Source organism: Musa acuminata, chromosome BXJ2-8, assembly GCF_036884655.1.
Source record: "Musa acuminata AAA Group cultivar baxijiao chromosome BXJ2-8, Cavendish_Baxijiao_AAA, whole genome shotgun sequence".
NCBI lineage: Eukaryota > Viridiplantae > Streptophyta > Magnoliopsida > Zingiberales > Musaceae > Musa > Musa acuminata.
The window spans coordinates 4,328,199-4,355,368 of NC_088345.1; the positions used below are offsets into that span (position 1 = coordinate 4,328,199).

General features: G+C 35.9%; 2 protein-coding genes across 3 annotated transcripts; both read left to right on the forward strand.

Moving 5' to 3' along the window:
• The first annotated feature begins 194 nt into the window (after window positions 1-194).
• On the forward strand, window positions 195-1,022 carry LOC135619478 (pectinesterase inhibitor 10-like). Its single transcript, XM_065121523.1, has one exon. It carries the CDS (start codon window positions 195-197, stop codon window positions 1,020-1,022), a length of 828 nt encoding a protein of 275 aa, XP_064977595.1.
• Window positions 1,023-2,381: 1,359 nt separating this feature from the next.
• On the forward strand, window positions 2,382-26,512 carry LOC135618788 (vacuolar protein sorting-associated protein 51 homolog). 2 transcript variants are annotated; one of them, XM_065120024.1, is made up of 22 exons: window positions 2,382-2,607; window positions 5,124-5,263; window positions 6,360-6,414; window positions 6,494-6,601; window positions 7,311-7,409; window positions 7,536-7,613; window positions 9,914-9,991; window positions 11,570-11,749; window positions 12,910-13,010; window positions 13,147-13,214; window positions 13,943-14,016; window positions 15,319-15,385; window positions 16,486-16,601; window positions 18,750-19,016; window positions 19,152-19,268; window positions 22,338-22,409; window positions 22,498-22,548; window positions 23,817-24,047; window positions 24,594-24,770; window positions 25,475-25,652; window positions 26,159-26,270; window positions 26,358-26,512. In XM_065120024.1, the coding sequence occupies exons 1-20, from the start codon at window positions 2,437-2,439 to the stop codon at window positions 25,598-25,600; spliced, it is 2,376 nt and encodes a 791-aa protein (XP_064976096.1). In that variant the 5' UTR covers window positions 2,382-2,436; the 3' UTR covers window positions 25,601-25,652; window positions 26,159-26,270; window positions 26,358-26,512. The 2 variants fall into 2 exon arrangements, with proteins under 2 accessions (XP_064976096.1, XP_064976095.1); XM_065120023.1 differs by having other exon boundaries at window positions 26,159-26,512.
• Window positions 26,513-27,170: the final 658 nt, after the last annotated feature.

Here is a 27,170-nt window from a genome sequence, read left to right on the forward strand (position 1 = left end):
CGGGGCCCATAGGCAGAGAGTCCATTTCGAGACCTCTCTTACCTACCAACGGCTACCATTCACCGTGCGGATCCTGTTTCCGTGGACGAGCAACGACTCCTCCCTCCAATCTCGTCCATTCCCGCCTGTTCTTATTCCTTCTCCGCCCCCTCCCCCAACACTGCTCTCCATTCTTCCTTCAGCAGCTCCTCACGATGAAGCCAGCACTGGCGCTTCTCCTCCCTCTCTCCCTCCTCCTCCTCCATGCCTTCCCCCGTCCTGCCACCGCCCTCTGCGTCCCTCGCGACTCTTCCAACCCGGTCAACCTCGCGGCCCTCCCGCCACCTTCCTTCACTACCACCTCAAGCCCCGCGACGCCCTCACCAGCCCTGAAATCGCCTTCATCGCCCTCAAATCCGTCACAGCTGCCGCCTTCCAATACCACCCCAACCCCTGCGACACCCTCACCACCCTTGCAATCGTCGTCACAGCCGTCGCAGCTGACACCCTCACCACCTGCCTTTTCGCAGTCCGCGGCCGCGGTCTCCACCCAATTATCCGCCCACCACCCGCTTCTCAACCTGCTCCCCTTCGCCGGCGCCGTCAGCGCGCTGTGCGGCCACACGGACTACCCCGACGTGTGCGCCTCGTCGATCCAGCCCCTCCCGCACCCGCCCGGCCTCGCCGGCCCCGCCGCCCTCCTGAAGCTGCAGCTGCAGGCGTGCCGGGCGCAGGCGGAGAAGGCGCAGGCGCACATCGCGGCACTCGTCAGCCTCCCCAGCACGAAGGCGCGGGATGCGAGCAGCCTCCAGGACTGCGACGACAACTACGACGACGTGATCGACAACCTCGACGAAGCCGCGGCTGCCTTGGCGTCCAGGGACAAGGGTACGCTCAAAACCATGCTCAGCGCCCTCGTCACCGACTTCTCCACCTGCGACGACGGGTTCGCGGAGATTGCCAAGGTCTCGCCGCTGGCGGTCATCGACGAGATGCTCACCAAGTTGGCAAGCAATTGCCTGGCGATCGCGGCCTTGGTCTGAGCGGACCTCCCTGCTTCGGAGTCTTCTTCTTGCTCGTTCTCGTCAGTCCGTGCGTGCGCACGCGCAGTTCCATTAGTTCCGAGTAGTGAGTGCATGGAGAAGAGCTGAGCCCCGATGAAGATGATGAAGCCTCTTCGCTGTTGTAATTGCGTAGTGGGCTTTTGTTGCTCTCGTTTCATGAGGGCTACCTGCGGATGGTAACATGTTTTGTCACAATACAATCGTAGTTGATCTAAAGAGCGAGTAATTATATGCATACAATATTTTTATTTTCTTCATTTAACGAATATCAATATTCTTTTTTAAAAAATTATTTAGTAATGACATAAAAAATAAAAGCCTATACCTTATTGTCATACAGCCGATACCTTATCGTCGTTTAGATGATATGATAATTAATTTAGACTCACAAAATTACTTACATAAACTTATATTTTTTAGATTCAAAAAGGCTTAGCAAGTACGCCTCAAACTCCTCTTCATCCAATATCACTCTACTCATAAATATACATATATATATGTTACTTTTTTTAAGAAAAGTCTCTAAGCTTGAATTTTTTTCACAGTGCTCTCCAACTTTGAATAATTATCAAATATATTATTTTTTAATCAAAATAATTATTTTACCTTTATTAACCATTACTATCTATCATGTTAATCACTCTCTCTTGATTATCTATGTCTTTTATGCACGGGCTGAAGATGCTTGCCCCTTTATATACGGGCTAATCTCATCGATTAATCCTCTCCATACACATAATACCTTTGAGATTTGGTGAGAACGATTAGAGTTAGCATGAGTGCTTATGCCTATGTCCACATCCACAATACTCCGAGGTTTAACAAGGATATAAGGGCAACGGTTGAGGCAACATAGTGAAGAGGAGGTTACGATTTATTCAATAAAAGTACGAGTAAAACGATATTTTCATGTGACTATAGGCGCTCTGTAAAAATTTTCAAAGTTAGAACTTTCTATAAAAAAAATTAAATTTAAGAGCTATATATATTTATATGTATATATATATATATATACATGCATATATACCCTTAAATTTAAATAAATAAATAAATAAATAAATAAATAAATAAATAAATAAATAAATAAATAAATAAATATATATATATATATATATATATATATATATATATATATATATATATATATATATATATATATATATATAAGGCTTTAATCGGGTTTCGGATCCGGGACGGGTTAACTGATAGGAATAGAACGGGATGGGTTAAACGGACCAGTTTGGGCCGGGTCGACACAAAGGGAGCTGGTCTACACTCGGCCCTCCCTGACTGGGCGGCTCTCCCTTCGCCAAACTATAACAATGGCACAAAGAGTTGGACGCCTGACCACAACCGTGGAGGAGAAGAGGTGGCCACGGACGGTGTTTTCCCGATGGACGAAAAGGCGAAGAGGACACGAGAGCTGCTCGCCAGCTTCTACTCCACCGACCCCTCCGCCGGCGGTGGCGCTGGCGTCGGCTCCGCCGCCTCACCCCGGAAGATGGCCTCCCCCGACTCCATCAATTCCCCCTCCTTCGATCCCGACGTTTACATGAGCCTCCTGGTACCGGATCCTTTTTCCGCTTCTCTTCTCCCTCTCTCTTTGGGTTCTTTGGTTCCTCATCCTGTCTGGATCTGATGTCGCGAACGTATCAAAAATCTTGGGCTCTTATTGCGGTATTTGAGTTGTTTGACTCGTATTCCTTTCTGGATCTAATGGCGCTTGAATGCTGTGGAATCCTTTGATTTCTCTTAGATTTCCCCGAGAATTTTGAACTCTCCCATACGACTTTAGGTTCTTTGACTCGTATTCCTCTCAGGATCTAATGGCGTCGTAATGCTTCGGAGCCCTTCGATTTATTGTAGATTTTCCATCGAAGTCGTTAGGGATGTTGGAATTGTAATTGATGTATGGCTTATGGTGGTGGTGTCGGAGCCGCCTCTGCCCCTGAAAAGACTGCCTCCCTAAACTCCGTGAACTCCTTCGATCCCAGCAGTTACATGAGCCTTAGGCACCGGATCTCTCTACCTTTGCGGGATTACGGTCTACTTCTCGTCCTCTGGATCTAATGGCGTCATTATGCATTGGAACACCAGATTTCCCGTTTTGGAACCGTGATAAGGTTGTGAATCCGAATTTTTTTACGGGATTCAAAAGATCTTCATATAGTGGATTTGATTTTCTTGATTCTTGCCCTCATGTCAGGCTCACTAGCATTCAGCAGAGTTCAAATTGTCAGTGAACCTCTCCTAAGGAGTTCTATTAGGCCTCTTGTTGGTCCTAAGAGTATTCCTTCAAGATGTTCTGAACCATCATGCTGTTCTTAGAGTCGATATGTTCATCATGGAGCGTTTGGTCTTGACTTTTCAGCTAATACATTGTGACTCTTTAAGCAAGCCGCTTTTGTCAGAAAACCGACACAACCTTTTTCTGTTTTTGCATTTGGAAAGGCCACTTAATTTTGTCCATGTTAAGAGATACATAGACTGGGACAGACAGAAGTTTACAAACTATCGAAAGACATACAGCTTCGAGTTTTCTCTTTTTATAAACATCAGAACATAATATTTTTTATTTCCATTTTGTAACACTTTATGTTTTAGTCAATTAATTATTCACATTTTGAGTGAAGAGTAATATTGTTGGTCTAAGGTTGATCATGATTGTGTTTTTTTCAAGTTTTAGGTTCTTTGAGGTATATGATACCACTCAAGTTAGATAATCCCAAAAGATTTCCTAAGCAACTGGATTATCGATGAAAGATCTTGCTATTGAAATGCTTTTGATGGAATAAACTAATTGCTATAATTTCAACGAACAGACTATGATTTCAGTGCCATTCATAGGATGCTTTTAAGTAAGAGAAGCTTTGTGTATTAGTTAGTCCATCAACTAAGAGAAGCATTATTATGCTTAACAAAGCTCATTGGATCAAGAACCGACAGAGCCGGGCAATTGTTACCTGGAAATATAGCTGAGTAATTTGTTTGGAATGCTGCTGCATACTATTGTTTGATATGTTAGTAGGACAAGAGTGTTTCATCGTAATCCAGGATGATTTCTCAGATTGGTGACTGTTTTTGATATTCAACGCATACTCTTTGTGGGTCCTTATAAATGCAAGTGATAGGATTTTGTGTATAAAAGCATAACATAAGATTGAGCTTACAGATATTTATATATAATATATATAACTCTCATACTGCAGGAGAAGTAAAATGCGAAGCTAAAATTAAAGGTTTCAAATATAATCTAATGGACAATTTGCTTAGATCATGATCTGTGTGCTCTCTATACGAAATAATGTCCCTAGTAATGTTGACATCTTAGAAAATATGCACCGTGTGAAAAAAGTGCAAGAGAAGAACAGGGGAAGAAAGCCTACGAAACAATAGAAAACAACAAATCCAGCCATCAGGGGATGTGGGCACATGAATGACACTAGAAAAGGAAAGAGAAAGAGAACCATGGAATCAGGTCAAACCAGGTGAAGTGATAAGTAATTTTTATCTCCCTAACTGACACAAGGTCATGCATGTAGGCAAGTATTACTGGATTGGTAAGAGGATAACCTGAATCATGATATTCTCAAAATTGATGGCATTTTATTTTGTCATAAAGCTCAATGTGTTCTAAATCCTCGGATTCAGGAATTCAATCGTTCACCTTTTCAAGAGTATGGTAAAGCTTGTCTCATCATGTATGTGGACTCAATTTAAAAAGTGATGGCCACTACAAGTGAACATAAGATGATTGCTACATACTCAGGTGTTATGTTTAACAAAAGGATGAAATTGTGTAGGCAATCAGCTTTAGTTTAGTGGTAACTGGTGTTGCATGATTTGAGTGAACAAGTATATGTGGTCTATGGTGGAGGAATCATGGTGGAGGAATGTGATTAAATTCAACATTTGCACTCTTGATGACAGAGATAAATTGATTTGTTGTGCAAAATGCAACACCACTGTTGCAACTTCATTCACTAGTTGCATAATGATGCTGATTTGATGGTACTTAAATTTTGCAATATGATATCATATGATGAATGACTTCTATGATTTCCTTTGTGCTTTCTGTAGGTTCAAAAGTTAAACTTGGAGGGACTTCTTCAGAAGCATGTTGAGATGGCAGCTGAAATCAAGAATCTTGATACTGATCTGCAAATGTTAGTTTATGAGAATTATAACAAATTCATTAATGCCACTGACACTATAAAAAGGTAATGTTACTCATTCGCTTACCATAATCTTGGTGTTACTGTTATATGGAGTTACTATATGTCCATTTCTTATATTTTTTGCTGAGATGGCTTATTTAAGTTTTATCCTTCCATGAGAATCATGTTAAGCACACCTGGAATACTTTTTTACTGAATTGTGGTATGCCTAAAAGGACAAAATTGAAGCACCCAACTGGAAAAAGAAAGTTTATACCAAGCTTCTAGTTGGTGCCGAAGCAAAAATTTCATGGTTATGGTTGTCCATTTGCTAGTTAAATGTAAAATTTCATTTCTTTGAAGACTGAATAGAGGTGCAGTCGTACAAATTATAAACTATTTTGAAGGTTACTGATGCTAGTTCAAAATTTAGAGGGTGTATGTGTAACATCTTTTTGGGGCATAAAGAATATTGATTGAGTGTATGATTTCCTTACCAAATTTATTGAACTTGTGTTCTAATCCAAACAATATTAGTAATATTCAGCACATAAAACACATGCAAACAATTATGGGCCAAGCTAGTTTTGGCATAAATTTGTATTTACCTATTAATGTGAGTTTACAGAAGGCGAAGAAGGAATCTGAGTGTATATTGGTGTGCCTATAAATGTAGTTTTATGCCAGCTCAATATTTAAGAGTTAATAGTTGCGGTCAAACATACAGGATCTGAAAAATAAAAAGAAAAAAAAGGAAAAAAAGAAAAAGAAGAAAGAGAAGAAAGAGAAAAAAAAAAATGCAGGATCTAAATCACTACTGCACTTTGGAAGTCCGGTTCTTATGCCCCCTTTCGTTGACAAGTTGTCTTCACACACAATCTTTTGTGGCTTCTTGTAGTTTTAGCAGACATGTGAAGTCAACTTGATTTGGATATTGCATCAACTTTTCCATTGTCTGTTTCTCCTTTCTCATATATTTTATTTTCTTTACATCATTTATTGGATTCTGAAGCAACACGAATAGGAAGCTTGATCAGTCTCATATTTTGTGGGTTTACTTTAGTTGTTTACTTGTTTTTGTGTAGTTACTGCTATATATAAACTACTGTGCATTTGGAAACAATAATGCTGCACACTAGCTTACTAAAGTTACTTGTAGAATGAAAAATAACATTGTTGGCATGGAGGCAAATATGGAGCAACTCCTTGCTAAGGTATGCCTTTGTTGAAATTTGGGCTGAATGATGACTTTCCATTTATCCAAAAGAGCTGATTTATTCCTTTTTGCTGCAGATTACGTCGGTTCAATCCAAGAGTGATTTGGTGAATACATCTCTTTTTGAGAAGAGGGAACATATAGAGAAATTGCACCGTACTCGGAATCTTCTTAGAAAAGTTCAAGTATGTTTTTGAAGCTATTAACTTTTACTAGTAGTTTGAAATTAATTTTCTTGGCTTGGAACTAGAAGTTCTTAAATGTATTGGCTATATAAAATTTTCTTGCACTTGATAATTTCATATTTGAGTGGTTAAGGTGTTAAGTGATAAAAGTATTCAATGATATATCTTGCTTGATGTATTTTTTTTGCTAACCAACTTATGCACTATGGATACAGTAAATTCAATGAATTTCTTTGCTTTTTCTTTGTGTCATCTTTTGCTTGAATAAGGTTTCTGATAATGGTCATACAATTTATTTCATCATCACTGACTTGTTAAAATCTGTAGCTTTCCTTGGTATATCTGCATAAATTCTTTGGCCTCTTTTAACTTATGTGTAGCTCATAATAGTAAACCAAGCAAGAATTATGTTTTTTGGTGTATATTGTCTCTTTCTTTATAATTGTTCCATCATTCCATGTTGAAAAAAAAAGTGATGAATTATGTATAGTTGATGAATTGCTTTTATTGTTTGAGGCTTTAAGTTTTGCTTATCGTAACATAGAGTGCTTAGGTTACAGATATCTACATATAGAAAATGAGATTAGCTTGTGCAAGTATCTTACCAGGTGCATGAACACATCCATAGCTTGAACATTTGTAATTCATAATTGACCTGCTTGAGGTGTTTGAGAACATGTTCATGTATGTTTGTTTTCTATAATTGCAGTTCATTTATGATCTTCCAACTCGACTTGCAAAATGTATCAAGGCAGAAGCTTATGCAGATGCAGTGAGGTTTTTCATTGGATCTAAGCCTATATTTGAGGTAGAATTTAATCTTTCAATTAATTCATATCATTTACTGTTTACTAATATTGCGTTATTTATTGTCATTAACTTTGGTTGATATTGTTTATGGCTGATGTTGTTGCAATTGTTTCTGGTTTACTAGGCATATGGGGATTCATCCTTCCAAGATTGTAAGAGAGCATCTGAAGAGGCAATAGATTTGGTTATTAAGAACCTTCAGGTAACGCTATGGACTTTATGTTTACATTGTTAAACTGAATTAGTATACGGATCTATCAAGGGACCATTTTCTTTTAGTACCATTCATCTATATTTTCTATGTGAAATATTGTGCAACCAAGGCCTGTCCCCGTCTCAAATTGGAATCTGAATTTTTCAGTGGAAACCATAATAGTGTGTAAAGGCTCAGTGTCATTAACTAACTGAAAGTGACCAATCATTTCATTGATAACAGAAGAAAAATCACTGTGGATGGTCTATTGCTGCAGCTTTCTGTAACTTAACCTTTTTCTTCCAATTCTCTGTCACAAAATTTCCTAGAGAACAACAGATTCAAGGGAAAATAAATAGTTAAAATCTAGTGCCTAGTTTGTACCACTTAATTGGTTATTCATCAATTTTTCTCCCTCCTTTGGGTTAATTGCATGTACCTATACTGGCTAATCCAAGCTAAAATGGTGGTCTGTAATTGTTTAAAAACCATGCATCATGTCTGTGATTTTGATACCAGGAGTTCTTTATGAGTAGGTCGTACATTTCAGTAAGGTTTCAAGTTACTTCTTCACTAGTGTTGCTTTGAATCCAATGTTCCACATTTCTTTAGAGTTTAGACAAATGAAAAATGTGCACAATATGACTAAGAGACCTCCAGAGCTTGGTATCCAATTTATCATCAAGGGTATAACTTCCTAGTGGTGTGCTCTACCTTTATAATCTGGTCATTTGACTCTCCTTAACTCTCCTTTTGTTTTGGTGCTTATACATACAAATTAGTCCATAAGAGATCTATAGATGCACTGGTAAAATGATATGAATCGACAAGGATTAAAGGTGTGAATCAAGTTAAAGTAAGATCACCTCAGAACTAGTTCAACTGGGCTTGATGGTTGGAAAAGGTCCATCTGATTGTTGTATGTTTACTGATTGAATGGATGATGTTAAAGACTAATCTTGTTTTTTGTTTTTCATCAGATTCCGCCCTATTTGGTGGATGAAATTTTTTCCACAAAACGTTTGTCGAGCTTTTAAATTTCAAAATATTCTCTTCCTTTATAATCAGTATTCAAAGTTTATAGACAGCATAAATATTGCTATGGAAAACATTAACAACCTATAGGGAAAACATTAACAACCTATAGTTCCTTGCATTTCGGAGGAGTGAGGTGGAGTATACTCTGAAAAACTACAGAAAATCACTTTAAAATCTGCTGGTTGTCAAATGTTATCTGTCAGCATGAATAAAGTATTACAAAGTAGAAAAAACTTGAATTGGATAAAAAAATTGTGATTTTTTTTCAATCTACATGCAATAGTTGTTTTGGGAATTAGAGTTAAAGATATGTTAAAAAGTTTTCAGTGAGAGCAAGTATTTTTGCTCTTTCCTCTAAAGGTCTCTAAATAATCATTTTTGATGCTAATGCAAGTTTATCATCTGAGGCTATGAACTTAATACATCGGAATGGTTATGCTGCTAGTAGAAGCTATCTGTTTAATTTGGTTCATGTTTAGCATCCATAGCTTCTTGACTGCTTATGTATTGCCCTTATAAAGGATGAAAAAAGCCTGAGCAAGCTTTAACGTCATAGGAACTTGCATTGTTTATAAGTATTGACATTTTAATTTCTGAGGCACATGAATTTTTCTGGGTCTATGTGCAATTCTGTGTTTAGAATGGCAATGATGATTTCTGTGCAACTCTTCTTTTAAAGTATAAGGTCTGTCTTCCCTGTGCTTAGGCATACTTGGTCTTTGCTTTTCTCGCAAGTGTCAGTATATTAAACAAAAGATCTTCCAGTGAAGGATGTTAGTGGCTTCATATTGGAAACCTTAAGCTAATAAAAAACCATTCTGTCTTTTGAACCACTGCATCAATTTAACTGGAGATATTTTTTTTCACATGGTACCTACCTAGATAATTAGACAACTAGTCTAAAAGGTTTTTCAATCTGTGTATAGGAAATTGAAGTTTAGAAGTTTTGGAATTTTACCTACAAAATTTGCACATGTATCATTTATTACTTGCTTTTGAGGGAATGCCCTTCATGAATTGCTTAGATTACTTGTTATCAAGCAATCTCATTTTTTTAAATTCAACCTCTTCTTTGCCTCCTGACTCTTGTGTAGCTTTTGACTCGTTTTAGAATTATCTTTTTTGTCAGTATCTCTGGATTCAATGTTTTGATTTGCAAGACATGGAGTCATAGTGATGCATGCTAACAGTCTTTGATCTTCATAAAAAATGTGTTGCAATTTTCATAAGATATTTTTGGATTTGTGAATTCTGAAGACAAGTAATTTCAGGCAAAAATATACTCGGATTCTGAGCCTATTGAAGCAAGAGCTGAAGCTGTTGTGCTTCTAAAGCAGCTGAACTTCCCTGTTGGTATTTCTCCCTTTTTCTTACCTGTCTTCAAGTGTTATTTCTTTCCTTTTTCTCCAGTTATGCTATTGCCTTTTGGTTTTCATTCATGATTGATCTGTTCATTGTATCTATGATTACTCATGTCCCCATAGGAGTTGGTCTTGAGTGGATCACAACACTTGTGGTTTTTTTCCTTTTACATTTTCATCGAGGAACCTGGGTTGGTCACACGTCACAGAATAAGATGCACTTAATGCTTTATGTGTTAGTTGATTATATGCTGTATACTGTTATAAATTGGCTAATTGAGCTCTCTATTTTCTTAGGATAACAACATCCTGATAATATAGCAGCTAATCTGTTTATTATTGTTTCTGATTATTTTAATGTCATGCTACCAGCTATTAGATATGTTGTGGCTAAGGATTGGCATTCCGTGTACAAAGCTTTATATGACTGTGTTCATGTGTGGGTCATAATGTACCTTTCCGATAGGGTACTGATATGAGCATGGCATGATGCTCATGTCACAACATGTGCCATGCTGATTGGTGTCGGGCATGCCAACCCCTGGCAACAAAACTAATTTTATAGGAAAGAGTGATATAAAAAGAAAATGTGATGAATAATGGTCAGATTTGTGTAACATGACAAATTTACCAAAGCAGAAGCATGAACCCTGCTGACCTATGAAGTATGAACAAAGGGCATCAAAATTTACGACAAGCTCATCTCTAATAACAAATATATGACACAAATTCGGATTTACCAAGGGTTTTCTTTTGTCACAAGCAGTTTGAAATCATAATCCATTATACTCTTGATTCTCTAAGTGCATAGTCTGAAATGTACAAGTAAAGTCACTGCTTGAAGAAATAAGAACTAGAAATCTAGGAGTTTAAGATGAATGGAAACTACTTTGTCAAATTAGTTTGTCTTATGTTTAATTCTTATAGTCTTATGTTGTTTTTTGTGTCAGGAATCCACTATATGCAATCCTTTTTCTATTATATTTTTTGCAACTTTAGTATGTTGAATAAAGTTGTTGAGATAGGAACATTGAGGTGATTGTGTTGAGGAGGTGTAATGAACATGTGCTAGTGAGATAGCGGGAGACAAATACTATCGGTGGTACTAGGAGATAGAGGGAGACATGAGAAACTTTACTAAAAACTATAAATAAAGATTTAAATGCTCTTAGTTTAATTAAGGATTTTGTTTTTTACAAAAGTCATTGGGCATATCTTTTCAAAGATACAATAACCTACGGCCCAAATAGTTGGGACATTGAAGCTTGTTGTTGGTGTAGTACCTCGGATAAAAGGGATCATAAATGTGGATATTTGGAGTTTCTGGGATGATGAGACCTCCCCCCACCCCCCCAGTAATGAATGAATATGTAATGTCTTTTTTCTTGGCACAATGTGTTCACATGCATTAGATTCTTTACCCTCAGAACAATGTTTATTCTATGTTTACCTGGACCTGTGGTTGATATCATCTTAGCATAAATAATGCATAATTATCATCTTAAAAGTGCAGTAGATGATCTGAATCCAATTTTGATTGCCAACAATTTTGTTACATCTTGCCAGGTGGATAGCTTAAAGACAAAGCTACTTGAGAAATTAGAGGACTATCTCATGACACTTCAGGATGAACATAAGGAGACAGGGGCTTCAGCATTGGACACCTTGGAGACTAGTGAACCATCTGATATAGGAAAATTATCAGACACAATACTTTCTTTAGAAACACCAACAGGCACACACATGGTAGCTTCCATCTGTTATTCTTCTTCTATTGAAATTTGTCTTGTTCTTTAATTTTTGTTTCATAGAACTGGTATTGGTTCCTTGAATTGGTATTATGCAGCAGCACATCTATGTTTCTTTTGTTTCTTTCGGAGTAACTAGTGCAGTTGTTATACAGATCTAGTGCTCGTGCCTTCCTGGAATTCCCCATCTAGGATTGTATTTTGGAAGATCTTTCCCTTTACATTTGGGATGTGATATATTGTCGAAGGTTACCTATTCATTAGAAACATTGGCTAAGAATTATATAATTTAAGATTCTCCTAGAAAAATGTTAATAAAGATGAATGATTCATCATTGTCAAGAAAGCGTAGATCAGATCTTCCAAAAACACTAGAAATATGCAGTGCTGTGGATTCCCAGTTTTTTGGCTTTGGTTAGTTACTTAGTTATACTAAATTAAATGATCTCAGGGCTGCAGAAATTGAGTTTTAGAGACCATCAGTTTTGAGCTATGTTTAATACATATTTATACAACATGAATTCAGTGAGTTCTTGATTTTAACTTAAAAATGTGACATAAACATAGGTGTCCACAAGTGTTTGTGAGCTTGTATTTTCTCATTTGTTGATCTGATGGAGGTTACTAAAATCTTCATAACTCTTCTTTACTTTTTTCTGATTAATGAAAATTTTAATTAATATACTTTTGGCATTAACAGTTAGTTCCAATGGGTTATGATAATAAAGGCGTTGTTGTTGAATTATCTCATTTTACTAGTTATTTAGTTATCTGAACCAGTTGAGTTTGGTACATGTTAGGGTTTTTTCAGTTTTTGAATTAATTACGTCAACCAAAGTAAAATGAAGGTTTTCACAAAGCTGGAAGGTTTGTTCACAATTATTTTTGCTTTAGAGGGATCATGTACAAAATTTTAGTGACTTGTAGTGAATAGAAGGCTGCTCTAGTTTTTTAAGTGGGTTGCCTTGTTTGTGCAAAGAACTTATTGTGTTTGCTTGTAGCTCCATTTTCCACATATGACTACTAGATTTTCTTGTTATCCTTGTTGAAGTATGGTGATTCCCTTGTCATTCAAGTTATTAGTTATTTTCTTGTTTGTTATCTGTTGGGTTCAGGTGATAACAATCTTTGATCTTTTATACAACCTTCATTACCTAGGTTTCTGTTGGTGAGGTCTCCAAGATTATCCGTGCCTATCTTATTATATTTCCTGATTCGGAAAGACGACTCATTGAACTTATACAGGAGTTGTTTACCAAGTAAGTTTTTAGTTCTGTGATTGATAAGTTGAGTCTTCTTTTTAAATGTGTTTGTATTTTGTTTCTCAGCCTAAATAATTTTGAGAAGCTTTTGAAGTCATTTGTACTTATGACTTATTCATTGTTGTACTTGAAGGCGTTATGGAATTATTGAACGACGAGTAAAAGAAAGGATGACATCTGCAGATATACTGAAAATGATACGTAAGGACTTTAGCTATGAATTTATGCTGTATGTGGATCACCATTACTCTGATGTTCTCTGAATTTTGTTGTTAATTTGCTTTTAAAATGCAGCTGCATATCTTTTCTAAATTTCAGTAACACTTTTCACTTGGTAAGCATCTACATGTGTGCATCCTGATGTTAACCTTTATATATTTAAATTTCTTTTGGCAAGACATATAGGTCTAACACAATAATATTATCTCATCCACTATCAGGACTTTGATTTACAATTTATTTGTGTCCATGGGCATCATATCTGATAATGTTTCTACTTAAGTCTGTATGATACAACCCATCCAGGTCTTTTTTGTTTGCAATCTTCTGGACATTTAAGATGCCTTCTCATATTGGTGAACTATAACCTACATCACACACAACCAATCTGAGTTGCTTGAACTATCATTACCTATTTGTGCCACAAATTAATTGCTTCGGTGTCTTTTGATGCCAAGCATTTTGTAATATTTACCAATTCAACAGTTGTAGTCAGTGACAAATATCTTAACTCTTAGGTTTCTATAATGGCTTGTGACCAATAACATGCCGATTCCTAATGGAACATCCACCATGTAAAATAGATAAATTTTCATTTCTAAAGCTGTTCATACTTTGTCTTTTGTAGATTGTTCTATAATGGGACAAACAATTTTGCAGCTTGTAAGAGCTATATATTTCCTACTTAATATTCCATTGACATAATGCAGGAGTTATTTGGGAAGATGTGACACTGATGGATGAAGTATTGGCTGAGGCTGCTCTTCCTGCTTTTTCTTTAGAGGTTTTTCTGTTACTCTTTAATAATTTTGACATGAATATTGATCACTACTATGTTGTGCCTTAAACATTTTCAAAGAATTGTGCTTCTGCTCACGGAAACAGAAAATGTACTATATTTTTTTTCATCATTTCAGTACATAAGTTGATCTTGCATACATTTCTGTTTGTTTATAAAAGTTCATAAAACTTCAAGTTGAAAAAGTTTAATCCGTCATGCACTAAGAACAGTAGATGAACTAGACTAATTTGTTGAAACCAATTCAGTTTGGTATATTTTAAGAGACTAATTATCTCGAGTCTAAACATTTGAATTTATCATCATTTAGGAGCATCACTGTGCATTGTTATCTATTTTTGTTGAGGATAATAGGACTTAGATTAATAATTATAAACCATATACCAAGGTTTGAAGTTCTTGTGGAACTGGAATGAAACACGCTGTGTTTAAACTGTGCCATATTGAACAAAACATGCTGTATTTAAGCTTGTGCCACATGGCACCGCCTTTTGTGGCAACAGCAGAAAAAATGTAAAGAAATAATTAAAGAAAATGTAAAATTATACATATAAACTTTATAAGAATAGATAAAATGAAAAAAAAGAAAAACTTGGGTAAAATAACTGTACTTGCATTGTATAGTACCAGTGAGTCCAAAACTGGTTCTCATTTGAGACATGCATCTTAGGTTAGTTGATCAGTTGTTTCCAGTGTATCTGCCCTTCCAGAGGTCTTTTAAAATAAGCTCAGATCATGCACATGATGTGAGCACATGATGTGAGCTCAGATCATCTTAGGTTAGTTGATCAGTTGTTTCCAGTGTACCTGCCCTTCCACAGCGTGTTTCATTCCAGTATAGCACATGATGTATGTCTGAAAGAGAGCCAAAAGACATGGGTGGGATCTAAGTTTATAACAATGACTTTAATATTTCTCTATATAGTGGGACAGAGGAAAGGAACACCAAAAGGAACGCAAGAAGTTTCTCTTGTAATTCTTATATCACTCCTTAGCTCTGGTGGCGTGAAATTTGGTTGCCTCTAGTATTTGCTGTGAGAGTTTTGAAATTGAAGCCTTATGGTTTATTTATCAGAATTATTTTTTAAAGCATGATTAATATCCTCAGATACATTGTAGGTTATGTTGAAATGTTTTTGTTCTTCATGATAGTTTAGTTTGTGATGTTCCTCTGCATGATTCACATCCTTGGATACATTGTAGGTTACCTTGAAATGTTTTTCTTCTTCATGATAGTTTAGTTTGTGATGTTCCTCTGCTTATGGGTCTTATTCAACTTTATTTTAGGCTGCTAGGAGTATCATCAGACAATTTATCTCGACTTCCTTCTCCCATCTTCTTCTTGAAGTTTCAGGTGATACTCTTGCTGCTAATGGTGATCCTTTGTAATTTGTGAAAGCATCTTTGTTGACATGACATTGTCAGAAACTTTCAACTTGAGGAAATATTACTTGCTCACCTTTGCACTTAGTAGGTGGTACAAACATATATATGCAATGGGAATAAGGAGCACTTCTGATGTCATGTCTGGAAGAAATATTTAGACTTCCAGATTCAGAATTAAGAAATATGACTCCAGCCACTGTGGGGGAAATCGAAGTCATGAAACAATGGAATATGTGAATTGATAATAGATTGCCTAATAGTCTCTTGACTGCATTTCTTATCAATATTCATGTATCAACTATTTATTACAAGAACTTAATATGTCAAGTATAAAGTGGTAAGAGTTTCCTTGATAATTAACTGCAAGTCTTATTAACTTTTAACTGTCACAAATAAATAAATATGCCAATTGCTGTAGATTTAACTCAAGAGCCAAGTCTGGAAGCGACTAGTAAGTTTGTTATTCTGTCTATTATAAGTGTTTATCTAGCAGTAATAAAGCCAATGCATAGATTTCTCTGTAGCTCTGAATGTGGATATACAAATATCAATGTTCTTCAGAATTAGATTTATAGGTTGTCAATTTACAGGTTATATGGCCTAAAATATGTGGCCAAAATGATGTAGAAGAAGTCAAACATAAGAAGGTCATGTGGAAAGAAAGCAAGTTACATCTGAAAGAGAGGATTTTGTGTTAATATGAGATGAGAATTTCTTTCCTGCTAGCATATGGTTGTAGATCCACAGTTTTCTCTATTCTGGTATCATTTCTATGATTTAACTCTAAGATAGTGGGGTTATTTCATTATAATTCATATGTACTTTTGGAAACATTTGATTTTATTTTTTGCTTTAATATTTCTACCATTATAGACACAGTGCAACCTTATTCTCTCCTTGTTCAGTTGTATAAACAGTATATAATGAAGTCATTCATTTTCAGCGCTTATATCCTTGATGGAGGAAATAATTTCACAACAATCATCTGGATTTGAATGTGTTGTGAATATTAGTGAAGAAATTAGTTATTTTACTTATAGGAAAACACTTCTTTTCTTAATTTGGCAGAAGCACTTACCAAAAGCCAACCTATGCCAAAGAAAGGGTCAGAAGAGTCTTCATTGCAAAATGCACTGGAAGACAGCAAAAAGGTTGTGATACAGGGTAGTTTGGATCTCTTATTGGTAAGGCTTGTAGTTCAGTGAGATGATTATTAAATTTTATCTTCATCTAAGGATGTGAACTACATAATAATAGTTTCTCTTTTGTTTGGTACAAAGATGCAGAGTTGAATTAGTATTTGACTAATTCTCATACCAGTGCACTGAATGAAATTGTACACCTGAGGATTATACTGTTTCTTTAAATGACAATTCATGTTTTTGAAAAATTAGATTGATGTAAATTGAATATCAATTGTTTGTTCTTGTCTTATTAACCTTCTGCTGGAATGTAATTCTTGATTGTTTTAGACAAATTACGAGTCATTTCTTTGATGTATGATAGATTACCTCTCTTTGTAAATTATACTTTTTTATGGAGTATGTCTCTTATTTGAATTATGGTGATGGTTAAATTCTGCTATTTACATGATTGGTCTCTTGTGCATCTCTCTCAGTGAAATTCTGAGGAAGGTTCCGTGTCTTAGGAAGTACAAATTAATGCTCTTTGGTAGCATTACAATGCTTATGAAGAACTAACATGTCTATACTATTTACAAGAACTTATATGCATGAGTTGGCATCTCTAAGGTGTCTATATTTAAGAGAAAAGGTGTCTAGACTTTGAGTAGCATATGCAAGAAGTGATAAGTGGTCAATCAACAAGCAAACCGGTTGCAATTGTGAACGAAGATAAGAGGGGATCATGTGATGATGGATCTTTTATTTCTTGGCCTATGCTATGATGTTTTTGTGATACCAACTAATAAAGGATCCCATTATTTTTTTTCTCTGAGAACATGGCATGAAACTAAAAAGTATAAATCAAAGATGTAGAGGATGCATAATACTAGCTAAGTTTCTAGATTACATATGTTTGTATTCTGATGTTTCACCATATCTGTCTTCATTGCATCTTTTTCTTTTTCTCACTGCCTATTGGTGTTTGAATGTGAAGAGGGGAAAAGTGGAACCTTCACTGACAAATATAACTGATTGCGCAGCTGGTTATCATCAGCTTCGTGTTGATGCTTTTTACCAATGAAGTGCTCTTTGTATTAGTGTTGAGAGATCATTTCATCTTTTGATGCATATCTTTATTGTCAATCCGTAATGGTCAAGATTTTTACAATTATTAAAAGGTCAATGTTATTGACATTGTCTTACCAGATTCCCTCTATAAATGACTTTATTGTTCTCTTTATTTCTTAATAAAGTATTCAAGTCTGCTTGAGGTAGCTTTGTTCATCACTCGAAGGTCATTTTGCTCAACTGCCTGCCATGAATGAAGGATTGTACAGTAGGCTTTAGCCTTACTAAGAAGCCAAAGTATAGGCAACATTCTGGAGTGCAAAAGTTATCTATTTTATCTTATAAGCTGTTTCATCATCATTAGTGATACTTATGTAGTTTATATTATAGATCTTGGTATGAACCTAGGCCAATGGGTGTTGTTCAGATTTCACCCTATAGGACCTATAGTTTATATTCTAGATCTTGGTATGAACCTAGGCCAATGACTTTATATTTCCTGTGTTTAGGTACACCCAATGTGGACAACATAATAAATATTTAAAATTGCTGATAAGTACAAACTCTAAAAATGCAAAGACAGAAGAAAGTGCTGCTTTGGGTTATTTGATTTAATATTCTTGGAGATAATGCAATATGATTGGATCTTGACTGACATAGGATATTATTCATCTTTAATAGGATCAATTTTAAAAAAAAATAGCTACATCTCTATGGACTTTATTTTCTTGTTGGTAATACAAGATTTTCTCATTGATGGAAAGAAAACCCTTGGGGCTCTTCATATGTATATCATAAAAAAATTTCCTCTGGATTGAAGTAATTTTTGTTGGATTACCAACTGTGGGTTCCCGTAGATGACATCAGGCACCAAAAATATGGACTGACAATTTGAGTTGTCTGATGTATGGTATATTTTTTGACCAAATCCAGCGGGCCATACAATTTTGTTGCATAAATGTTCCTCATTTGAGAGAGGATCAACCCTTGTTTAACCTTATTCAAGACTCCTTGATATGTGATGTTTAGTCCCCTTCCTTATTTGTACCATGACAAATTAGCATATTTTAATTTAGTTTTTGTTAAATTTATCTGGTGTGATTGGTGTAATTATGTAATTATGCAATCCATTAAATGCAGGAATTCCGTCAGCTTCTTGATGATAATTTGGAGTTGCTAGCAAAGCTGAGAGACCTAATAGTTGATTGGGTGCAAGAAGGTTTCCAAGGATTCTTTCAGAAACTCGATGAGCGGTTTCTTGCGCTTTGTGGAAGAGGTTATATCGCAAATCCTGATCCAAGTGTAATAGATGCAATACAAGTGGACAAAGTGCAGACAGGACTTGTTCTTGTGCTGGCTCAACTTTCTGTCTTCATAGAGCAGATTGCAATACCCAAAATTATGGAGGTAGAGCTAATGCCTTATCTTTTATTTTCTGTACTACATGCTTTGAATGACAAAATTCTACTGTATGTTGTCTTAATTATGGCTAGTTTTATAACAGTCAAGTGATATTATGATTCTTTATAATATACTTCTTAGGAAATAGCTGCTTCCTTTTCTGGAGGTGGTGCCCGTGGCTATGAACATGGACCAGCTTTTGTACCTGGTGAGATCTGCAGAATATTCCGTTCAGCTGGTGAAAGGTTCTTGCTTCTTGTAAGAATTTCTCTCTATTTATTGCTCTGGTTATCCAATGAGAGTGTTGAATTAAGCATGCAGCATACAGTGAATTTGTTAAATCTATGCCATTGACAAAATTGAGACCATAACTGTATCGATTCATAGACAAGGAGGTATTTTCTGATTGCTGCTTCAGTTGCAATATATTGACCATGTAGCCTATTAATGTATTGCAAAAGTAATGCATGCTGATTACTCTGCTGAACCAAGATGTGATCTCTGTAAGGTTGTTGTCACAGTTTAAAGTGTAATTTGTCTAGATTAGTTAACTTAATGAGATTGAAATTGACCATTTTTTTTTAGTTCAGATTGTCATTATGGAGACTCTGTTGACTGGAATAATCAAGGAAATCATACATTCTATTTTATGATATAGCTAACGTTAAAAAATTTGGGGTATCATCTCTTCTAGATTAAGATATAGGTTGACTAATTGAACTCAACATATTAAGCCTTTCTCACTGTCGTTTTTATCCTTTACTGCATTTTAGTACTGATACTTTAGTTTGTGATGCAACAACATCTGCATACTGATCTTGATAGTAATACCTTGTAGTAGCTTAACTCATTGCCATGCTTATGTACCTCTCATGATACATTTTTTCTTTATCTGATCTGCAGTTTATTGTGCATAGACCAGCAAAAAAGTACATGAACCTTTATGATGCTACAATAAGCACGGATAACAGATGTGATTAGTGCTTTTGCTCTGTTCTAGGACAAAATACTGCAGCTAAAATGGCCATGGACTGCAGAAACAGTGGATTTGCTTCAGTATTGCATTCTCATAGAGAGAGCAGGTGGTAGATGGAAAAAGAAATATCTTCTTGTGGCTCAGATTTGCCAATGCCTTTCAGGGATGGCACAGTACCATGTTATTCCGATCATAACATCCCTGTTCCTGCTAGTACAAGCCAAAAGATGGTCTAGCCATGTTTTGGCATGGCTCAACAGTGCACTTGCCAGTACCTTTCTGGCTTATCTAACTTAGACCTATTATGGCTCAAGGTTAATCAGGACCTAAATAATAGCTTTTTGCCAAAACCCAGTGAACTTAGACTAACCAAAGCTGTTGGTTAAACATTTGAATGTATTAGTTGCATCTCATTAATTATGATTTAAACTTCAGTTTTGTGTGTGTATGTGTGTGTGTGTGTGTGTATATATATGTATTGGAAGTTCACTGGTGTTAAAGTTTCAACATAGAAATGAGTAAGGCTATGAAACTGTGGTTTTTGTTGATATGCAGATAGTTGACTATGAATGAACTAAACTGTTTGAGTGGAGTAGGCTACTTTTTGTGGCTTGCAAGATAGACTTGGTAACTAGAGCGACCATGTGCTACACATTGGAAAGTTAAAGTGGTTTCCATTTCTGTAGGAAATTAGTGAGATCATTTTGTGTCTCAGACTCTCAATATGACTAGTGAGGCTGTGTGGGTTCATGGTAAATATTCACTTACAAGGTTAAAGAGCATAATTTAACCACTTCCTTATATGCCATGGTAACTTGCTAGATGTTGAAAATGAAGATGGAAAAATAAGTTTATTCTTTTCATTAAAGAGGAATGTTACCTGTGTTGCATGTTTGTACGCAAGGCAGAATGGTATACTAATGATTATCACTTCAACTTGCAGTGAATTTTCTAGTTATTTTTGTTCTATTGACATACATGAGAGAAATATTTTCTAATGTCTTACTAAATGAATGAAGTCAATGGATCAAGGATTGCAATTTCGGTCCATACTGGTGTCCCTAGCCCTACTTGGTATAGTACGTACTGATTAGGGTTTTTAAATTAGAAATAAATATAAATTTAGTATAATTTTAGCAAAAATAATGTAAATTAGGAAAGAATAATGTCATATCTTTTTCGACTTTTGAGAAGTAGCTTTGTGGTATGCTAGGGATCGTCCTTCCATTAATATTAAATTATCTACAAAAAAATATTTGAATTGTTAGATTATTTTTTATACAATTTAAACTTTAAGATTCAAATAAATTAAGTAATCAATCGATGGATATACATGGTTTTGCCACCAAAAAGAATGACGGGACTCTACGAGTGATTGATCGGGGCCCTCGATCCTATGTATTTGTATATTAATATACTATGTTTGTCAGACCCAATCTTGAAATTGATCCCACAACATAGTATACTGATACATCATATGTCATTGGTGCATCAATGTGGTGATGGTCGTAGTCTGATCGTCGTGAACCACATGTGTCTGAGGCGGCTCCTAATGCAAGGACGAATATGACATATATTGGTGCGGAGTATAGAGAATGTTAGAACTTCTACTTTTGCTATTGATTTACTGCTTCATATCGTAAGATCGATTATCGTACTGTTGCTCAGAGAAGTATGACCAACTATCACCATACTTTTGTTGGTCGTAAGATTCTCCATAATACGACGGTTATGAATATAATAAGCTTCATTCTATGTTTACGTCGTGTATGTTCTATCGCATCTGCCCAAAATCATCCATTAGCCTCCCCTTCCCCTTCCGTGCATAAACTTAAAATGAGTTGAAAGAGGCGGGAGGAAAGGGTTTAAAAACTTTTTTCTAAGCCTCAAACGGTCAAATTAATTGTTTGAAATAGGGCAATCTCAGCCCTTGATCGGTAACGGCCGAAATCCGATCGTTACCGATCGGTACAGGATGGAAACAATCGGATTTCAATCATGACTGCCCGGTACTGACCTCGTATCACCCAATATAGGGTCAAATGATTGGTATCGTCTGATAGAGGACAGTCTGCATACCGGTATCCTGTCAGACTGGTATGTACTACCCGTACTAGGCGGTATGCATCAGTACAGCAAACCCTGCAATGGACTGACCTTGCTACGACTACGAGGGTTCTGTTATGATCAATTTAATTGGGTATGATTATAGCTATTATTTTGATGCATTTACAAAAACCAAAGAGATTATTGCTTTATTTTTATTGTGAAAGAGTTGTTTTCTTTTACCTACCTATTTTATGGTCTTGAAATCTCTCTATGGTCACAGCTAATTAATTTCTTTTTTGCAGTATATAAATATGAAAACCCAAAAGATATCTATCCTTCTGAAAAAGAGGTTCACCACACCTAACTGGATCAAGGTGAATGTTGGGTTGATGGCTAGTTTGTCTTCATTGTATTACTTAAATACACTTTTCCACTTGATGTTTATGCTGAATATTTTGACAGCACAAGGAACCACGAGAAGTTCACATGTTTGTTGACCTGCTGCTTCAAGAGGTCTGTCAGCTTTCTATGTGATCCATTTCTTCATTTTTTTGTTCTGTGCAATTTTCTGTCGACTTTCTATATGTGCAGATTGTTCTGACCATCGAACCAGTGAAGATATTTCATTTGAAGTTACTTTTAAATATCTGATGTTTCTGTGAGATTTTGTACTGCTGGAACACGGTTTAAGTTACTGTATCTGAAGGATGATTGATGTTCTTGCAAACAGTTGTCATAGAATAAGGTTTACCTATTTGTTTATGATAGCAACAGAAGATAGATTAATTTTGGGTTGCAAATGTTTATCTTTTTCATAGCCTTAATGATGCTTGCAACAGGAACAGTGGGATGTACAAAAGAACTTGTTTATCAAACTAGCACTGGAGGCTTGCTGATACTAAGCTGAGCTCCTTGATTAAGACACTACTTTTTAAAGATGCATTCATCGTTATTCTTTCTTTGTATTCAGATGGAGAGGATAGAGGGTAAATTTTATAATCCAAATTGGCAGTTTGTTTACACTCCAAAGTTGACACTAAGAAGATTAGTGCTTCCTACGGTTCATAATTTTTTTTTTGATGTGGGTTGAGTTGCCAGACCACCTACAAGTAATTTAAATATAAGATTTTGGTCATTCTAGCTTTATATGCTAGTTCTAGCTTTTTATTTTAAATAAAAAAAGGGATATATATATATATATATATATATATATATATATATATATATATATATATATATATATATATATATATATATACACATATTAAGAGGAAATAATTGGTGTTAACATGCTAAAAATAAAAAAATACATGAGCATACACATGTATTTAGAATAGTTGAGGGATGTAAATTACCCTTGTCCATGAGAAATTGTGATCTTCTTGGGATTAGTGGATCTGAAGCCACAAGCTCCTACAACTCGTGATTTTAGGTATGTCAGCAATCATATGTTTGATGACTTCATTGAACCGAAGAGCCCCCTGAATTCCATATTATTTCACTTCACCAAATGCATAGAAAAACTTCACAAAGCTATGACAGGTTGCACTCTTTTTGTGACATCTGGAGTTGCTGAATGCAGTTTCTGTTGTTAATGAAGTCTGTTGGAGCTATGTTTAAGTATTGGTTATTGTATTAGTATTTGTTAAATCTTCTTGGAAAGGCTTCATGGTTATCATGGGGCAAGGTCAATTTCTTTTTAATGTTTTGATAGCCCATCGACATGAGTCCTGTTATGTTTTTAACAAGGATTGATTTAACTAGTCTCTATTTCCTTGCAGTTGGAAGCTGTAGGAATTGAAGTCCGACAGATCTTACCTCAAGGACTGGTTCGGCGGCATCGCCATTCTGACAGTACAGGGAGTACTAATTCTTCTCGTAGCAACCCAACACGTGAAGATAAGTTAACCCGAACAAATACACAGCGAGTGAGAAGCCAATTTTTAGAAAGTCATCTTGCCAAGTTATTTGAACAAAAGATGGAGATATTTACTAAAGTTCAGTACACACAGGTGAGAACTGGTTGAAACTTTGTAACATAGCTAGACTTCATTAGTGTTCAAGAGTCCTGTCTTTCGGTTGGCTATGATGGTAATCAAGTAGGTCATAATTGTTTATGTGCCAACATTTTCTTTAAAAAAAGTAGTATAATAAGGTGGTTATGTTAAAACTGTAATAACTATATACTGTCAAGAATGAACTACTTGTAATGAATCATTCTTTCCTTCAATTGAATGAAACTGACTGAGGTACCAAAGAAGTCAAGTATTCGGCCAGCAATAGTTGATGCTTGTTGATATAGAAGTTTGGTGGTTCTAATATTGTGAGGCTTTAGTTAGTGTCATACTGTTTTCTCAGTTGGCCTGTAGTAGCTATTCTTAATTGGAAGGTTAGTAATAACTAATAAGAGACTTCGGAATTTCCATATACTGGCTTTAACTCTTTTTTAGCAATTGCGAGCTATAAAATCATGGCCAGTATCTGTAACATAGTATCGCTGGATAGTAAATTGTCTGTTTAGTGAACCATAATGCACCTAATATATCGATAATTTGCAGGAGTCAGTTATATCGACCATAATAAAATTTTGCCTGAAGAGCTTACAAGAGTTTGTGCGACTCCAGACATTCAATCGTAGTGGATTTCAGCAGATTCAGTTGGATATTGAATTTCTGAAGAATCCACTGAAAGAGTTTGTAGACGATGATGCAGCAATTGATTTCCTGCTAAAAGAGGTAATCACATGTCATCAGTGCATAAGGCTTTTGTCATTTAAGATAATTGAAAGTTTCATGGTGGCTTGTCTTTTCTGCAATTTAATCAATATTCATTTAATACAGAAGATACACTTTATTTGTCTTCTTATTATGGTATACCGAAGAATTGAAATTTCAAATATGTTGATGTCCTGCCCTTTCAGCAGGTATCTAGATAGTGCATCATTGTGTTGAAGGATTAATTTATTTGATATGTTAATGTCGTAGTGGATCCATAACAACACTGCGTTCAGGTCTGATATAGTGAGTAATCCTAGGTCCTAGTGTCAATTTAACTAGTTTGCTGAATTACTAGTAAGATATGAGCTTCACAACCAAAAACCAGTTCCACTGTGTTCTGGCGGAACTCGCAAGACTTACATTTTAGTTATTTAAGAAACCTTAGAGGGATTATAGTAAATTACACTGCAGTTGCTCCTTCAATGTACTACTTAACCTTAAAAAGTTAAAAGAACCTATCTATGTTCCTTCTAAGGTTTCATAAACTTTCATAAATATGACTCGTTGGTGTCCGAGTTGGCTTATGATTCTTGCCTAATTATGACAGTCATGATAGTCACTTTTAACTCCCATATTTGTGTTTAAATGATCCAGCATTGACCAAGAAAATGCAACATTTATAGCTTCTGTTATTGATTAATTTCTGAAATTTCGTGTTGTAGGTGATTGGTGCTGCTCATGAAAGGTGTCTTGACCCAATCCCCCTCGAGGCTCCCATTTTAGACAAACTCATAAGCACAAAGATATCCAAGAGCAGGGAGGAGAACCAAAGTTCCTCTTTGGCGTAGAAAATGGAGAACTTCGGAGAATCTATCTCCAACTCTGTTTAAAGTTTAATGTGTAATTTTCTCACCTTCGGTCAATTCATTTCAAGCTTAGGGGGTATAACATAGGTTCTTTATCAGGTTGAATTCATTTCAAGCTTAGGGGGTATAACATAGGTTCTTTATTAGGTTGTACATAGTGTTTAGACCTCCAGATGACACATCAGGTTCACCAGCACAAACAGTAGAATTATATTTCTTATCTTCTCCCTCTTAGCAGCTATGCAGTCATCAGAAAGTTCAAAATCCAGAACTATGAAAAGAACCAAAAAAATTTTTGGAAACCAAACACTAATCATCTTCATGGGCCACCAGGAGTCATGGTACATTAGTTTCGCGTTCTGCAAGTTTTTTCTTGATATGAAAATGGTGTTCCTTGGCCCAAAAGATGTCCAATCTTAGCTTAGACGTACCTTAGTAGTGATAACATCGTCTAGTTCATGGCTCTCTGGAACATACGGGAACCTGAATTGTCAAAGGAACAAAACATTGATTGTTATTTTTCTCCCCATTTCCTTGCAGGATACAAGAATCTGACAAAGCCCAAGTTGCTTTTTGTTTTTTCCGAGAGAAGGCTTTGACGAGCACAACTCCACAGAAGATCCATTGCCAGCGTTCTTCATGTCATGTCTTGGTATCTTCTTACTTGTTCGAGCACGGCCGGATTCTTAAGCTTGTAAGAGGAGAATGTTATTGAATTTGATTGGCTTTCCTTTTGCAGGGAAGCAACCCCTACTTGGTATTCGAACTCTCATGACAATGCTTTTGTCCATAGTTTGATGAACAGTTGTTTTGGATAGCTCGTTTATGTATGTAGTAGATTTCTGTTATAGTTACGAACGTCGATATAAGATTAATCTCCGATATTAACATTGATTATTGCGGTTTCTAGGCGCAAACCTGGTGAGAATTTGGCTTCATGTGCATGACTTATATATATCCTATCATGAAAACCTTGTGGTTCTCACTTATTACTTGCATGGTTCTCTCTGCAAGAGGTCCTTTATTACAAACATCGCACAGCAACATTTCTACTTTTTGGTGGGGAAAAGAGGTCATAACATGTTTTAGTCCTTCCAGTGCTAGTCCTTCAAGGAATGCACTTACCTGTCTTCAAACTGCCCAGTATACAGGAATAGAGATATAATTGAAGCTTATGGATGCATTTGAGTGAAAAATTTGAAGATTTTTATCCATTATAGTGAAGTTTTCCTTTTCCTTTTGTTCTAATTCAGGTTTTGACTTTTAGCATCCTAAAAACTACAGCTAAAAATACATCATAATTGTGTATACGACAGGTTATAATCAATTGATTAATTTGGTTATTTAATCTATTTTATACTAATTATTGATTACTTTTGTTATAAATAGTTATTTACGCACGAAGTTAGTACATAATTCTAATCGTCTCTTCTCGAAAGCTGAAAGGACTGAAATGACTATGTAGAGGTGTCCAGAAATCAATGTAACGGCTGTTACATTAGAACTCGTTATAAGCACGCGTCACACTCTTCGCCTTTACTTCTTCAAAACG

Excerpts from the sequence above, each read along its gene's own strand:
- LOC135619478 (XM_065121523.1), top strand. The coding sequence starts at position 195 with ATGAAGCCAGCACTGGCGCTTCTCCTCCCTCTCTCCCTCCTCCTCCTC.
- LOC135618788 (XM_065120023.1), top strand. The coding sequence starts at position 2,437 with ATGGACGAAAAGGCGAAGAGGACACGAGAGCTGCTCGCCAGCTTCTAC. Across the intron at positions 6,415-6,493 it reads TGGAGCAACTCCTTGCTAAG|ATTACGTCGGTTCAATCCAA; the intron begins GTATGCCTTTGT and ends TTTTTGCTGCAG. Across the intron at positions 24,048-24,593 it reads CTAAAGTTCAGTACACACAG|GAGTCAGTTATATCGACCAT; the intron begins GTGAGAACTGGT and ends GATAATTTGCAG.